Genomic DNA, 16683 nt, shown 5'->3' on the forward strand with positions numbered 1-16683 from the left:
AAAGAACGCGCTCCCCATGCAGCCGCTCCTCCCCAAAAGAATTTTGTACACGCAGAACCCCCAGGCCATAGAGCAAAAGCCAGTATCCCCCATCAAGAGGACACGGGACCGGGAAACTCGATACCAAAAACAATATTAACAAGCTAAGAAATAAACGAGTGGTGTCATGAAGTTGATGCCACCTCCGGGGCCAGCACCGACGTCTGGAACGTTAACGACATGGGCATGGCCGAAGTCCCTTCGCCAAGGTCGGTTGGTGAGTACTGGCCGTGTTGAAGGAGGTTTCCTTCATGGTGATGGTGATGTCCATGGGAGCAGAACTGCGACTCTAACCCCTCTAGGTATGTTGGTGAGTGGTGGCGCACCGACGAGGTGAGAAGATGCAACCCGCGGCACTGCGAGGCTACGCCTTGGCGCATGAGGTTGCTGATAGACCGCTCGCTGCCGTCAAACACATCGTAAGGGAAGATGACGGAACGCTCGCTGACAAGCTTGCTTTGGTCGAAAGCGCCTTGCTCGAGCAGGAGCACGGCACAGCGTAGGTAGCGTGCTTCCATGTGGATGTCGGACCGGACGTCTGTCCGTTGAATGGCAAACTTGACAAGCTGCAGAGGGGTGTTGCCGCAGTTGTTGAAGACGTTGACGGAGGCGCCCTTGGCGCAGAGAAGTTGCACAGCGGGGACGAGACCGAACTCGGAGGCGTAATGCAGGGCCGTGTTGCCCTCATTGTCGCGCTTCCCGAGGAAGGCTTGCATTTCGAATTCTGTCGCCTTGGACGCGGTCTCGAAAATGGTCTCGAGTTTTGCCGTGAGCTCAACGTCGGTCAGCCCAGCGCGCCCTGCTGCAGCGCGGCGGAGGAGCTTCATGATGGGCGACCGACGGACATTTTGAGCGTTGCTTTCGTTAGGGTCAAGGGTGACGGGGCTGGTGACGGCGAGTTCGGTCGGGTGGATGGATATTAAGCTGTCGGATCCGATGGTGGAGGTGTCCGCAGTGGATGGGGCTTTGCCCTCGGAGGAGAATTCAGGAAGGTATCGGCGGATAAACTCGACCTCGTCGCCAAAGATGCGGTGAAGTTTTGGGGCGGCCTTTTCGAGATTCCTCCGGATGCTGTGCCATAGCCTCTCCCCGTTTGCGGACTTGTTGGCGATGAGGAACCGAGCGGCCCCGTAGCCCACCTCCTTGAACACGTAATACAGCGTCTCAATGGGGAACTCCTTCTTGGCCACGATGTGATGAAGAAACGTGTGCTTGTCGACATCTCGGTGGCAAAAGTCGAAGCCACGGGACCGCAAGGTGCGGATGAGGTTGAGGAATGATACAGGGCGCATTCGAGGGCTTTCGGGGGGATCAAACACATGAAGGAATGTCTCTCCGCGGTGGTTGACCAGCTGAACGTCATCAGTGCGTTTGAGGATCATCAACAAGATAGAGATACGAGCTCCCCACCGGGCGGCCACGTGAAGCAGCGAATTCCCGTATTTGTCCACCATATTAGCTTCTTCCTCAGTGACCCGGAATTGCGTAAAGTCGCGGCCATCTGTCCGCTGCGCATCAATCGCCTTAGACAGGCGCTCATGCACACAACCAGAAAACCCTCGGGCGACAGACGCCGCGCAGCACATGCGGACAAGTGCCGAGTTGAGATCCTCGGTTGTCGGGTTCACGGTCGAGTACTTGGATTTGAAGAAGGCCCCCATGCCTGGCGCGCCAGTGGACTTGGTGGGTTTGCGTGGCTTTTCCTGAAGCATGGTCAGGAACTCGTCCCGCGTCATCTTGCTAAGCGCCGTGTTCGCATTAGTTGGGTTCGCGTTGACGTTCTTGGAAGATGCCGAAGAAGAGGAGCGCGCGAGACTCGAAATGCCGGACGAGATACTCGAAAGAACAGATGCCCACGACCGGCGCTTAGCGGATTTCGTCGAGGGTGTCGTCGAGGAAGTTCGTGAGGGGGAGGGCGATTTGTCCCGGGGGTACGCATCGGGCATCTCTGGGATATCATGGCTGATGGCTTGTGGTGTGGAGCCAGCAGATTCGGATTGTTTGACGGTCGAGGGACTGTCTGTACTCGGGCTGTGGGGGTATAAAGGTGGTGGAAGAAGCTTATCCATAGCGAGGGGTTGGTCAATGGACATGCGGTGGTCCAGGGGATCGAGCATGTCCTGAATCGCAAAGTTTTGTGGTTGCGTCTCCAGCCGCCTTCGAACCTTGCGGTTCCTGATCCTCCGCTCTGCTCTCACCGAACGCAGAAACCTCACACGCACTAACATAGTGGCCAGATCGCGTGGCCGCCAGTCATCGATCCTCCGGTCCGGAAGCAAGTTCTTCAAGTGTTTGTGGGAGTTACGTTGCCTGTTTCACCGTCAAATTAGGACACGTTTCCCGCGTAGTGTTGCGAACTTCTGGGACTCAAACAGCCGACGCTTTTGTTTCAGGGTGTTGCATACCTAGGGTCAAATGTGCCGTCCTTGAGGCGCTCGAGGATGCGAACCAGTGGCAACCGCTCGCTCTGTGTGCACACGTAGAGACGCAGCAACTTCTTTTGTTTTCCAGGAGGCCATGGCTTCTCCCGTCTCCCCCGCCGAGGAGCAGGCGGCGAAATCGCACTCACGGTGCTCGCCACAAGCTCCATTTTCGACTTCAGGCGACCGACGTCGACAGGTTGCCGTGGACTGTGGAGGTTCGTCGTTGCAGTTCGGCTCGACTTGGGATCGCGTCACACGGATTCGCAACGTGGAAAACTCGTGCGCGATGTCGGCTCGTGCGCTACAGGCATTTGCTTCCTTGTGGACCAGTCACTCCGTACTCAATCGAGGAAAATCGTTCGACTCGGCGACTGTGAAGGCTGAAATCGGTTGTTCGTGGAGGTTGAGACTGCGCAAGAGATGCACAGTCAGCTTCGTTCGGAGTTGGCGATGACGATTCGCTCAGTTATTCTCCGCCCGTGGTGTGTGGTATAGCTGCGGGTGACAGTGACGATTGCGGCTTTCGGGAGCGGCAGCTGTTTTAAGAGGTCAGGCTCCGGGGGGAGGAGAACCGCACAGCAAAGCAGCGGCTTGGTCTGGCCGTGTCTTGTCGCGGGGAGCGTCGCCTTCCCCAATCGGTTCTAGAAGGTGTGTCTGTCCAATCATTGGGCACCAGTCAGCCCACTCCAACCAGCTCCCACTCGCTCCTGTTCGCCAACCCCGGAAGCACTCCCCAAACCCTGGGTCCCGCAATTTCCAATTCTCACGCCCCCCGGCCTCGAGGTACTTTGTACCTGGCACACAATCCGGCTCTTCTAGGCTAGCCAAGGCCCGGGAAGAGAAAGGGGCCCTTGGCCATCGTTCACCGGAATGTCGAGAGGCGTTGATGATTTGAGTCCAGTGACCAGAGTCTGTCCACGCCTGTTCCTTTTCTCACCGGGCTTCTGAGGCAGCCGTTTTGGGAGCAAATGCATGCGACCAAATGGGCTCGGGGGGCGGAAATCACCGCTGCAAGGGGGAGATACAGGCGGTTTTGGAGGTAATGGGAGCCCATTCTGCCGGTCCTGTGCCGACGTGCGTTCGTTGCACGCCGAATTTCGTTCCAGTCGGAGAGCGCGACGGGAAGGGGCTCTCAACTGCCGAAACCACCCAAACATCGCCGCTGGCCGCAATGGCCCTGTCCTGCCCTGTTGCAGAACGCTACGTACCACGTTCATAGCGTAAAAATGGAAATAGTTCCTACACTAACTTAGCCCTAGGCAAGTATGCTGCAACAGGATGGAGGGGGGTGGGGGTACCGGGTGACGGCGAAGGCGAAGAAACTGAAGCATTTGCTGAAGATCCGGGGGAGTCACCAGTTTGCGAGTGACCAAAAGCGGTTGCACTGTTGCGACAGGAATCTGGCAATGCAACGCCGGAAGAAACAATGGAGTCAATGGGAGATCTCCCCTCCACACTGCGATGCCCCTCGATGGCTGACAGCCCGCTCTTGCCCGCATCGCGACATTCAACAGGCGGGGTGTCCTGCTGCCAAGTGACAACTGCCAGGTGCCCGCGAACCCCTCCCACCTTGTGGCCAATCATGCCAGGCCATTTGCATTGATGCGCCCCACACTGCCCGAGCGCATGCACACAGTTTGGATTTTTGCCTTCTGCCCACTCGGCTGCCCCTTCCATTTCTCTTCAATTAACCTTCCATTGAATTTCCCCTTTCGGCCTTGCCCCATTCACCGATGGGCGCTGGTGGCTTTTGCCGCAGCCTGCTTCCCCTTTTCCTCTTCTCATTGTCTTGGCCTGTTGCACCGAGGAACTGGGAAAGCCATCCGTCATTGATGTTTGTTACCATTCGGATGCAATTGCGCCGTGCATGACTGACCTGCATGGGCTTTCCCCCCCTCGCTGCTCCTGCGAGACTGCGACATTGTTCGGGGAATTCTCTTCCCATGGCGTGGGCGTGTGGCCACCAAGCCTTTCGGCGTCGATTTTCAGCGCCGGCCCCCAAGCCTCCAGGTTTCCAGCCATTCGGATGAAGCAGCCCGTTGACTCGACCGGGCCCGGCGACCCAGGGTTACTCTCACGGCCCCATTCTTCTCGGATCCTCCCGATCGTGTTGGCGTTTTCCTTTGTTGAGCAATTATCCCGATTTGCCCTTCGTGGTCTGGGGACTCTGGTACAATGCAACCCGTTTCGCCGGTTCCGCCGTATTTTGCCCTTCTTTGCATGGTTCTGTGGGGCGTCTTGCTGCCGGCAGCCGAGAGAGAAACGCCGAAGAGGGGGAAGTAATTCGTTTGGCGGATGAGCGATGATACCTCTGTCCCGTGGTTGACCAAATTGGTCGTCGGCCTTCTCCGAGTCAGACAGGAAGGACATCATCGAGGAAGCAACAACAAAAGCGTGAAATACTCCATACATGTACCTGTGGGAAGACCCGCGCTATGAGGAATCGGGTGCGGATGAACAACACCATCTTGGCGGCGATGAGACAGTGTCACGATCGTCAATCACTTGTCTTACATCGCCGGACTGTCCTCCGTTCAACATTCACCGGTCGACAACTCAAGCCCAAGACAGGATCGCCGGCTCATTGTTCCTCAGCCTCTAAGACTCAGCGCCACACTTGCTCGAGAGGCAGGAAACCGGACCGTTTGATGATTGCTGTCGGGGCAGAAAGCGGGCTTGATCACTAACAAGTCATAGACTAGATACACAGTAGACCCAATTGCGAATCAAAGCTGGGGGAAAACCCAGTCTGAAACCAGTGCAACCAAGTTTGTTGCCGGGTCCAGCAATTGCAGGCTTTCGGCTCCCTTTCATCAATTCGACTTTGGTTCCCTCGACTTTGGTTCTCTCTGCTGAACGGTGTCATTTCAGCGTGGGGGACCACGTCGTTGATGACCCGTCCTCACCCTGGCTTATCAGTGTCGCCATAAGTGGGGGTCAGTTGCTGCGACACTCTCCGGTCGCGCGTCCCGCGTCCGCGCTTTGATGCCGTGGGCGAGTAGAATTGGTGCAGCCAACGGACCGCGTCGAGCCAAACACATGGGACCGACGACGTGATATGTCCCCGACAATTGAGAATGGCGGCTCGCCTTCCATCACGAGGTGGAGGTCTGGTGATACGGGTTAAAAAAAGAGCAGTTTCCTAGTTCGGCCCGCAAGATAACAAGCATGCCCCATGCGAGACAGGGACGGATACGACGGAGGTCGGTCTTTTCGCACTTCCACTTTCAGCTATCTTGACTCGTGCGCCACCCGCCCACCAGCCTTTGACGGCCCTGAATTGACAGATTTCCATGCCAGAAAAGTGTCAGTCTGCATGTCGAAGGATTCCCAGTAGAGCTGAATGTTAGGGAGCCAAAAGCATCACTTTCGTGTACCTACATGCACGATACCCTGGCTTGGCTGCTGTTGTCCGAGGCTTGTTGTCGTGCAATGGCCAAGTTAGACAATGCGAGCGCGTGGCTCCAGGACGAGGCCGCTTGAAAATTCGATGGTGGAGAGGGTCTGGACTTTTCTTTGTGATGTGGTTGGCCGGCGGTCATGCTAGATACCGGAGTCCCGGGACTGCTTGTATCGATCTCGTATCGGGTGGGTGGTCTGGACCCCCATCTTGTGTTATAAGAAAAAGCATTGCACTTTTCGCGCCATATCTTCTTGAAAACTCCTTTTTCTTGTCCGTTTTACCTTTCCACACGTTCACTTCTGTCACTCGCTCAGTCGTTCTCGACACACCACGCTCGCTACATCGAACGCTTCGCTTCGAACGAATTTATACACCTCGACGCCCTTATCACCCACCTCGAACCCCCTATTATCATCACCACCACAACAACAAGAAAAAAACTACCAAAAACCCACCGAAAATGCACGCCTCCTTCGCCGCCCTCCTGGCCCTAGCCACCCCCCTCCTCGCCATCCAAATCACCTCCCCCACCAAAAACTCCGTCGTCGACCCCTCCAAGGGCATCACCATCCAGTGGTCCACCGTCAACACCGACCCGTCCTCCGCCCACCTGCTCCTCGTTAACCAAGTCGGCGGCCACACCCCTTTCACCAAGGACCTCGGCGAGGTTGATCTGTCCGCTGGGCATATTACTGTCTCGGTCGCTGACGTCCCCGCTGATTCGGGGTACCAGTTCAATTTTGTTAGTGTGGAGGAGCAGAACACGGGTATCCTCGCCCAAAGCCCCCAGTTTCGCGTTAAGGCTTCTTCGGATTCTTCGTCGGCTTCGTCTAGCTCGGGTGGTATCAAGACCTCGGCTGCTACGCTCTCGGCTACGCAGTCTAGTCACACCGGCCATGCTACGGGTACTGCGACGGGGGATGTGACGACTCTCACGGGTACTGCTACTACGCTGTCGACTTCTTCTGCTACTGGTACTGGTACTGGTACTGCTGCTACTAAGCCCTCGGGCACGGCGGGGGCTAGCAGCTCGTCGACTGGTGGTGCTGCGCTGCCGACTGGGATGGTTGGTGGGGTTGTTGCGTTGGTCGCTGGTGTTGCTGCTGTGTTGGCTTAAGGGGGTGGGGTATAAAGAGAGAAAAGACGGTCGGTGGTGGGGAGGTATGTGGGAAGTTGGTGTGGTGTGTGCTGGTGATAGACGGAGGTCGGAGTTGGCGGTTGGATATATGGGGTGGAGGATATAATGGCATTCAGTGGGCTGGACATGGCGTCAGGGTAAGAGATAGATGATAGAGCTTGACGAATAAACATGCTTGATGTTGGAACCCGGTGGATTGCCCTGTGTGATTTGTCTATCTCACCGGATCCATTGTACCGGTCTTGATAACGCTCCGATCGTCTCGCATAATTCTGTACACGATGGCTGCTGGGCCAGTCAATCGAAAACCAGGCCACCAGGCACAACCTCATTGTTCGGAATATTGAAGCATTCTGATCGCTGTTCATGGCTAGCCTCCATGTCCAGGACACTTCAGTACATCTCCTTCGTCGAGTCCAACCATACAAACGAACTCGAGATCCAGCTTAAAAATAGTGCCACATATAAACGTAAATGGTGAAATCGATGCCCACCAAACCATAAAATCTTTGTAGCCCAGGATCATTTATACCCATCGTGTTCACCATCCTCTTCGTTGTCATTTCTTACTGGGAGTACAGCAAAAGAATAACCGAAGCCTACAAGTTCGATTCTGTCAGGGCCATTTCCCTAAAACCTGGCGGTTTCAAAGCTTACCTGTTCGTAACTGGCAACTTTTCACCCCGCTGGAGCATGATTAGTTAAGCTGAGAGCTAGGGTTTCGAATGTTGTATTATTTTACTGTATGTAGAACCAGAAACATTATCTCCTTTTTGTCTTAGGAACAAGTTTCTCTACGCTTTCTGTCTCGGGGCCTGAGAAGTGAGAAGTCAGTTTGGTGGATGTCATGACCCGTACTACTTATATCTTGCACCTTCATGCTGCTGGAGAGTGGTGACTGTCAAAACCGAAGGAGAGTGTCCCGAGTGCGGTGGAGCAGTTCGGGTGGAATGATGTGTTACCTGCATAGAGCAGGTAGAGGAAGAACAAAAGGGGCTGGGGGTTCCGAGGGAAGTTTGTAGGTAGAGTAGTCGAGACAGTGGGTGTGTATCTATGTACCTATGTAAAAAAGCAAATAACGTCAACCCATAACCCCCAATCCCCATTCCCAGGGGCCAGAAAGAATACAATGCGATGCTGCCGAATAACTCCCAAGTAATCTCGGTAATCAACAAACTCCCTACACCTCTATATGCTTATGCTCCGTAGTCTCCTTCACGACCTTAGCCACAGCCCATCCCATCAGACAGGGCAGGCCCCACGACCGCAGCACCTGCATCGACGCAGCGATCTTGTCCCCGTTCTCGGCCGTTCCGGTCTGTCCCGGGTTGATAGCAACAAAAGTGTTGTTGTCATCACCCATGCCCGATAGAGCAGACACAACTCCACCACCATAGTTACCATAGTCTGCCTCACTACCCTCCTCATCACTATCTTCCTCCTCATCATCACCCTCCCACTCCCATCCAAAACCCTCCTCAACATCCAAACCAGCACGCAACGAACCCTCCGGCGATCCCGACGACGAGGTCGAGGTCGAGCACAACGAGGGCGGGATCTCCAAACCAATCTCTAGACCAGTCTCGGTCTCAATCTCGGTCTCAGTCTCAGTCTCGGTCTCGAGGGGCATGTAGTAGATGTAGCTTTGGGCATCAATGTCAATGATATCAACGCGGGGAGGTCCGACGTCACGGCCGACTTGTTCACGCCAGCGTTGGAGGTCTTTGCGGCGCTGGCAGGCGAGGGGGGTGAGCCAGTTGTGGATTATGTAGAGCGGTTCGTTGGGGTCGTCGGCGGCATTGTTGGGGTTGGTGGAGTTGATGGCCTCGGTGGAGTTGTTGCGGTCGTCAGGGTTGTTGGAGTGGGCGTCGCGCTTGTTGGGGACCTTGGGGTCATCGGGGTTAGCGGAGATACACTCTTCGTCTTCGGGGTCGGGTTTGGGTTTGGGTCCTACCTTGTCCTCGATACCGTTGTTGGAGTTAGACGGGCTGTTCACATCGGTATTGTCGGAAATGTACTCCTCGTTCTCGCTCAAAGCGCGAGTGTCCACACCCTCGCTGGAGGAAGAGGAGGAAGAACGCAGGTCGGGAAACATGTGAAGAAGAAAACGGACATCGTCTTCGGCGCGCAGGAAGCGTTCTGCCCCGGGTGAGAACATGGGTGCGTCCAGGTCCGGGGCCGCAGGGGCGAAAATGCTGAAGTTGCTCTCGCTCACGGCGGGGGTAGCTGCGCCGTTGGAGGATGGGGAGTAACTGGCTGAGTGGCTGTGGAAGATGTCTAGGAGAGAGCCGGTATCCTTTTGCGCGTGCTCCCAGAGTTCTGAGATGGAGAACAGGTGGGGGTCGAAAACGGGGGTGTTGTCCTCGATTCCGATGAGGGTGTCTGCGCCCTCGTCGTCGGAGGAGGACTGGTCGGTGAAGATGTCGAAAAGGAACCCGACGTCCTCATCGGCAAGCTCCCAAAGTTCTGTGAACGATGAGGTTGAGAGAATGGGTGGGCCCGAAGGCATGATGGGGGAATCGCGGGTGGTTGACATGTTGATGCTTGATGTTGATGCTTAAGGTATGGTGGTCACCCGGATGTTGAGTTTGTTTGGGGACGTTTGAAGAAGAAGAACGGGAGGGTTGAGGGGGGGCGATAGGGCGGTTAAATAGTACTCTGGGACAGACTCCGCGCTGGCATGAAGCTTTGAACACAGTCACTCTGTGTTACCCGTGAGTTGGTGGTTGTTTAGTTGTTGATAGAGGAGCTCCTACCTCACTCCGTTGCCATCCGCAGCGAGGTTGTTGTTTTGCCTCGCACAGACAGTGTGTCCCGGCCAACATAGCCAGCTCGTGGCAACCAGCAGAGTCGTGTACCCCTATCTAGGTATCTGTAATTACGCATGGCTCTCAAAACACGGCGGAGAAGAAGCTAGACAGGCTGAGAGACGGTAGGGAGATCCGAGCAGGGGAAGAGCACTGAACAGCCTCCGATGGCTGTTACTGAGTTTGTTAGAATGCGAACTGCCCAAGGACTGGCTCTAACCAGGGAATTCTCGGGTTTGTAACCGTCCAGACAAGTGCGAATTTCTGTGATGGGAGCGGCCATACGGCGAATACTGCCGTGTTCGGTTCGTCATACTGCTCGCGGCAAATCGCTCGGAACTCCTCAAAGACGGCGTGGCGTGTTTCCACCTCCGTGATGTAATCGAGTACTGGTTCTGTCAGGGGCAAGATGCCAGCTCGCCTGTTCATCACTATCACAGTATAAAACGGTAATTACCTAACCACCTGCTGCTACAGTCGACATTTATCCCTGGCGACAATCGAGAACTGGCTTGTTTTTGGGTCACCAAGTTGCCTGCTTCCTTCATTACTCCGCTTCATATCAGCGCAAAGGCTACACGAACTCTCAAGGGAAGCCGACAACCTGACTACGTAGCATCTCCTGTCCGTTCTCGTCCAACGCCAAACTTGCTTTACTTGGGAGCGAAGAAAGAGAAGAAAAATATCGGGCTATCAGCCGCCCTGAGAGGGCCAAGACGACGGCGAGTGTAATTGCATTGCCTGGCTGGTTGATTGTACTAGCCCCAATTGTATCCTCTAAGGCCGGGGAATGGTAGGTCCCGCTCCTCCTCCACGGCCTACAGCCGATAAAGCTCCAGCTAAGTCTACGATCGACGAACTAAGACGCAAGTTCCCTGGGCATAGTGGTATAATGCCCACCATACTGTTGTACGGTTCTTGGTTTGCCAACAGAGCAGAAGTCACTACACGAGCGCCTTCATAGAGATGCAAACCGATGTGTGGTCTCAGGATTCATTGACTCAGCGGCCTTTCCCAACATGCCTCCGGCGAGAGCCTGTCACAGTATAAAAGGGTCTTCATTTTCTGCAGCAAAAGCTGTCTCCGGGAACCCCGCCTAGACGCCCCCAGCCACCCTTCTCGCACCCAGCCGCGGGCCAGCCTGAGATGGCGAAACCAGGCCCTCCCTCCCTTTCAGACCCTTTCTTCGCCAACAAGGCCGGAAGGACAGTGAGATACCGCTGTAGGCACCGGTGCCATCGCCATCTTGGAACGAACGGGGCCGAGGCGAACCAGGCCGACAGGCAAGCGGCCCGCCAATAGGGACCCATTGGTACTCAAGTTCCAGACTTCGGTTCCGACTCCTCTTTCTGCGTAACCCAAGCCCGCAAGAGGGGGATACTGGGCGCCGGCCCCTGTGCGCGCCTGGCAGATCTGGCGAGGCGGCCCTATTACACGGGGAGGAGGCGGGCGGCTTGGTCTTCGCGTCGGGGTTCTGGGTCACGCTGGATAGTTTGTTCGCAATAGGTCCGCTATAGGAAGTAGCTCGAACTCGGCCGTCGGCGATGGCTGGGAGGGTCATTTGGGTCAACGGCCATTAGAAAATATCTCAGTTTCATATTGACAAGGCCCGATGAGTGGTCAAGATTGAAAGATATATGTAAAAGCGTGGCTTGTCAGGCGGATTATGAACAAGGAAGGCGGTCGTGCTACTTGAGCCCTGAGAGTTAGACAGGGCCTGATGAGATACCCGCGCTAGGAGCCGGTGACGCAGCCGCGCCTCTGCGCCTTCTTATCTCTGCCGCAGAAAGGGGCTCCCTTCGAGGGGTTTCCACATGAGGCAGGGAAGGAACTTCGATATAACGCCCAGACTCCACAGAGTTACTAGTGTTAGGTGGTTTCGAGGTTCCCGATGTAGATGTGCTGTTGATAACGTATTTCTCGAAGGCTACCACGTTCTTCGTCGCTATGGACAGCTTCGCCATATCATTTGCCAGTCCACCCATGAGCTCCATAACCCATGCCTTCGGTACATCGGTGCTATCCGAGGAACCAAGCTCAGAAACGAATTTACTCATTCCCGCAGACACGGCAGCGCTGGCATTGCTAATGTTCATAGCGTCGGTATAGAAAGCTTTACGCTCCTGCTCGAGCCTTGCTTTCTGGGCAGCGCTCTGTCGTGATGCCATTTGTATGACCTTGTATAGGGCTTTGTTGAATGCCGCCTTGCCTAGGGTGTCTTGTATTTCACAACATCTCTTCACGAGACAGCGGGTTTAGGGTGTTAAAAGTCTAATTTACGATCATCGATGATAATCAACACATCAACCAAAAAAAACACCATCCAGATCCAAGACCCCAACATTGGCAGCCCTTGGGTCAGTCCAATCATGTCCCCCCACGCAATGCGAGTAGCCTCAAAGACGTCCTCAATCGGTGTGAAGTAAGCCCAGGAATTGGCAGCCATCAAGATCTTCCCTGACTACCTCGATACAGATTTGAACTCGCTCGGTCATCGCGGCGTAGTCCCTTCCGGACATCAAAACGATACCAAAACTACATCCCGGAAGTTAGCGCCGGAATCTTCTGCGGGAATCAGTGCTGAGATCTTCGTTTGCTACCAGAAGGTTTTCCCTTCGCCGATCAGCTGAGGGAGCGGGACGCGGATGCTGTCGCTTCACGCCCCCTCGCGTCAACTACGCGCAACCGTGACCAAGGGGAACAATAAACCACCACGGGACATGGCCACGTGAATATCGGCTCCGGACATATGAGATATCCTTTTCACACGCTCACGGGAATTGATGTATCCACCATACCTTACTTACAAGCCTGAGAGGAAAGCAAAGTCTAATGATAGGTTTATAGGTTTTACAGACCAAATCCAGTCACTTCGATCCAGATAATATCACAGTACGGATAATATAAAGGGGTACCGCATGCTGTACCTAGGGACGATTGTCTTGTCTCACGTAACATACCGATCCATGAGATCCAATCATCCAACCCAGATCCAACTCAGACCTCACTCAGACCCTCCAAAAAAAGTCCAAGAAGAAACCCCCAATGAAAAAAAAAGAAAAGAAAAACACCACCCAAAACCCGACCCTCGACCCTCGTAAAACCCGTACTTCGTAGTGTAAAACCCATCCCATCCACTCACCACCCCCTCCCAAACCACATGCCCGTCCTCACGGCCAAGAACTGGCCAAGACTCCCCCCGAACGCCATCCGCGTCGATCCCTGCATCGGGATCCAACCTTCCACTGCCCATCCCCTCTCTCTCATTGGCCAGATTTTGTCCCATGCAGTGGGGTCCGAGTCCAGCTTGACGCTCCACTTTCGGCGTTTTTGGGCATTTTGGTTCATTTGGGCCATTTGGTGCTCCAAAGCGTGCATGTTCCGTGCACCAAAGATGCATCTTCTGTGCGATGACTGCAGTCACTACGGACGCAGCGCACCCAAACAGCTCGCCGGGGACAAGCCACGGTGGGGGATCTTTGGATGGGGATTTTTTCTGGAAGTCTGAAATCCCGGGGGGAGGGCCGAGTTGAAATGGGGAGTGTGATTCCCGCGAGGGGGGGGGATGTTTTGGGAATGGTGGGTGATGCTTGTGCAGAGCTGAAGATGCGGTTTTGGGTTCGGTGCGTGGTTAGCGTTTCGGGGTATGCATTCTCATTTTGGGATGCATTTTCCATCAGCCCTACTCGGGAACTGAGAGCCCGCAGCGAACCGGCAGCCTGCATCCGGAATGGGAGTTCTTTGGCTGGCTTTGGCTGGCTTGTGTAAGCTGGACTCGGTATTTCCACCGTCAGCTGGGAGGTTGACTGGGCAGTGGTTGGATGGGACTGGCTGACCCCTGCTGATGGGAGAGTCGGAGAGACGACGGATGGGGCCGAAACTCTGTGAAGACGTGCAGAATGGCGGTCTTGTGGCTTGCGAGGGGTTAGGTAACGGGGGTTGGGAATGAAACAGGGTGTTGAGGTGAGGGTTTAAAGGTGGTTGTCCTCGCGAAAGGTATTCTCTTTGCGTTCTTGTTTCTTGTTTCGGGGTTGACACTTCTCGAAGAAAGCTGCCAAGCAAAGCTGTTGAGACACGACACCATGGCCACACCGTTGGACTCGCAGAATCCCCAGCCCATCACCCACCATGGGCTCCCGAAACGACTAATTCTCTGCTGCGACGGGACATGGATGGACTCGTTGGGTTCCGAGGGGTATGTTTGTAGTTTCTCTTCTTTTTCTTTTTTCTTTTCTCTTTTTTAGGATCTGGACTAACACGAACAGGAGCGAACCCCCATCGAATGTAACGCGCATCTCGCGCGTGTTCCGGCGCACCTGCAGAGATGGCACGCACCAGGTCATCAACTACTTTCCCGGCGTCGGCACGGCGAATGCCATTGACCGGTTCACGGGTGGTGCCTTTGGCATGGGCCTAGACAGGGTGTGTTCCCGTTTTACTCAGTCGGACGATAACGAAGCCAAGTACTAAGCGCAACAGGACATCCGCGAGGTGTACAACTTCATCTGCGCCAACTACGTAGACGGCGACGAGATCATCCTGATCGGCTTCTCGCGCGGCGCCTTCACCGCCCGGTCCGTCGCCGACATGATCGCCTCGATCGGCCTGCTGACGCCCCAGGGGCTAGATCATTTCTATGACATCTTTGACGATTACCACAGCATGGGCAAGTCGGGGCGGAATGTTGAGCAGTTTCTGGTGCCGGGGCTGCCCAAGTATGGGGGGGAGCATGGGCAGGCCAAGATTGAGTGGGAGGGTAGGCGGATGAAGGCGTATAAGGCGGGGCTGCGAAAAGTAAGTATCGAAAAAAAAGAAAAAAAAAAAGAAAAAAGAAAAAAGACGGGACTGACAAACAACAGCTCAAGTACACCCGTGACACATACCACGACGGGCTAACCGAGATCCGCATCAAAGGCATCGCCGTCTGGGACACCGTCGGCACACTGGGCATTCCGCCGGCCCCAGTCATTGGTGTCCGCGGCTCAGCAGATCAATAAGTGCCCTATTTACTCTCTGTTATGACACGACGCATACTAACAATACTTTACATGGGCATTCACCAACACGCAAATCTCCGACAAGGTGGAGAACGCGTTCCAGGCGCTGGCCCTCGACGAGCCGCGGTATGCCTTCCGGCCGTCGCTGTGGGAGAAGCTGCCCGGCAGCCCGACCAACCTGAAGCAGGTCTGGTTTCCGGGGAACCACGGGAATGTCGGGGGTGGTTGGCACGACCAGCAGATGGCCGATATCACTCTGGCCTGTACGTTCTTTTATCCCCAATCCCTTGCTCAGCTCTCGTGAAAAGTAATATGTAGTACTTACTGAAGAAAACAGGGATGTGCGACCAACTCTCGACCCTGGGCATCGAGTTCAACTACCGCCGCCTCACCACCATCTTCCACGAATCCCTCTGCTTCTCCGCCGCCCACCCCTTCCCCTACGTCGCCGGCGGCGGCGGCACCACCGGCAAATCCTCCTTCATCCCGGCCCTCCCGCGCGCCCCGTTCAACGCTCTCAAACGCTCCCTCACCAAACTCATCCGCGGACCCAAGGCAGTGACCTCCACCACTTCCGCATCACCACCTTCCCCGACTCCGCCAGCTAACGGCCCCCTCCCCTGGGCAAACCCCGATATCTACCCCGCCAACTCCACCTCCACCCGCGACACCTCAGAATGCACCCTCCGCACCTCCCACGCCCACCCCAAAACCTGTTTCTCCCCGCACCACTCCTCCCACCACCCTCCATCTCATTCCCATCCTCATCACCACCTCCTCCACCTCCACCCTCCCCACCCAGCCCCCTTATCCCTCGCCCGCCCCTACGCCCTCGGCACTTTACGGTCTCCCACCTCCCTCCTGACCACCCTCGCAGGGCGCACCATCCGCCGACCCGGGCTGGCATTACGCGTAGATGAAACCACGAATCAGGATACGGCTGAGCCGTTAGTTGGTACTGCAGAACGGGTGCATGCTTGTGTTAGGGTGCGGGTGAGATGTGGCGGGTTGGGGGTTGATGAACGGGGGGTTTGGGGGGAGGGGTTGGGGGGTTTTGGGGATAATAGCAACAACAAGAATGGGGCGAAAGGAGGGAAAGGGGGACGGTGGAGGTTGGAGAGGGGGAGTGTTTTGCCTGAGGAAGAGGAGGTCAGAGTAAAGGGGTTGTTGGAGCACGGACCGAGGGAGGTTAGAGTGGACAGGGACAGCCCGGAGCATACAGAGTTTCCCGTGGAAGCGATGTACCCGGTGCAGGAGGGGGATCATAAGTGGAAGTGGGTGTGGGATGGGGAGGTCAAGGGGACCGGGGCGGAGCAGGTGCCGCAGGTGTTGGCGCTGCCGGAGGAGCCGTTGGTGGGATATTGGGAGAGGTGTTTGTTGGGGATGATGAGGGGGGAGAGGGATGTTTGGAGGTATGCGCAGGGGGAGTCGCAGGCTTAGCGAGTAAGGGGGCCTAAGGATGGGGTGAGTAAAGGAGGATGATTAATGGGGGATATAAGTCAGTGTTAACTAATTACCGATATAATGAGTTTACCTCGAATTGTAATGCGGATCATAATTAAGGAATACCCGAACTGTAATGCAATTATACCCACTGTGACGCCCGTATAGTTCTCTGGATTCGTGGATCAAGTGTACTGTTCATGCTGACCAAGATGAACACAGGCATACACGAGTCGGCAGTCGTCCTGGAATCTTGGACCTGTTCTGGAAGAGACACGGCCAAATGAACCAGCCAGCATCAACCCTAACTCTCACTCTTCTCCGCCTCATCGGCCGCCTTCTGCAGCTTCCTTGCCCGGTCCGCCGCAATATCACACATGGCCTACATCACCCGTTAGCACCACATCCACACAACCCAAGTGAGCTCGCAAAA

The 16683-nt window shown here is 55.4% G+C and overlaps 4 protein-coding genes across 4 annotated transcripts; 2 read left to right on the forward strand and 2 right to left on the reverse strand.

The window, feature by feature from the left end:
- Positions 1-164: 164 nt before the first annotated feature.
- C8A04DRAFT_33177 (uncharacterized protein) lies at positions 165-2629 on the reverse strand (the record flags this gene model as incomplete). The annotated part of the gene is made up of 2 exons (XM_062782355.1): positions 165-2349; positions 2445-2629. 2 exons carry the CDS (start codon positions 2627-2629, stop codon positions 165-167), a joined length of 2370 nt encoding a protein of 789 aa, XP_062632728.1.
- Positions 2630-6325: 3696 nt separating this feature from the next.
- C8A04DRAFT_33178 (Ser-Thr-rich glycosyl-phosphatidyl-inositol-anchored membrane family-domain-containing protein) lies at positions 6326-6982 on the forward strand (the record flags this gene model as incomplete). Its single annotated transcript, XM_062782356.1, has 1 exon — positions 6326-6982. One exon carries the CDS (start codon positions 6326-6328, stop codon positions 6980-6982), a length of 657 nt encoding a protein of 218 aa, XP_062632729.1.
- Positions 6983-8183: 1201 nt separating this feature from the next.
- On the reverse strand, positions 8184-9539 carry C8A04DRAFT_33179 (uncharacterized protein; the record flags this gene model as incomplete). Its single annotated transcript, XM_062782357.1, has 1 exon — positions 8184-9539. One exon carries the CDS (start codon positions 9537-9539, stop codon positions 8184-8186), a length of 1356 nt encoding a protein of 451 aa, XP_062632730.1.
- A 4353-nt stretch (positions 9540-13892) lies between these two features.
- On the forward strand, positions 13893-16247 carry C8A04DRAFT_33180 (uncharacterized protein; the record flags this gene model as incomplete). Its single annotated transcript, XM_062782358.1, has 6 exons — positions 13893-14005; positions 14076-14232; positions 14290-14604; positions 14670-14783; positions 14893-15070; positions 15145-16247. The coding sequence occupies 6 exons, from the start codon at positions 13893-13895 to the stop codon at positions 16245-16247; spliced, it is 1980 nt and encodes a 659-aa protein (XP_062632731.1).
- Between the last annotated feature and the right edge of the window lie 436 nt (positions 16248-16683).

This window comes from Dichotomopilus funicola (genome assembly GCF_033296635.1).
Source record: "Dichotomopilus funicola strain CBS 141.50 unplaced genomic scaffold C8A04scaffold_115, whole genome shotgun sequence".
Taxonomy (NCBI): domain Eukaryota; kingdom Fungi; phylum Ascomycota; class Sordariomycetes; order Sordariales; family Chaetomiaceae; genus Dichotomopilus; species Dichotomopilus funicola.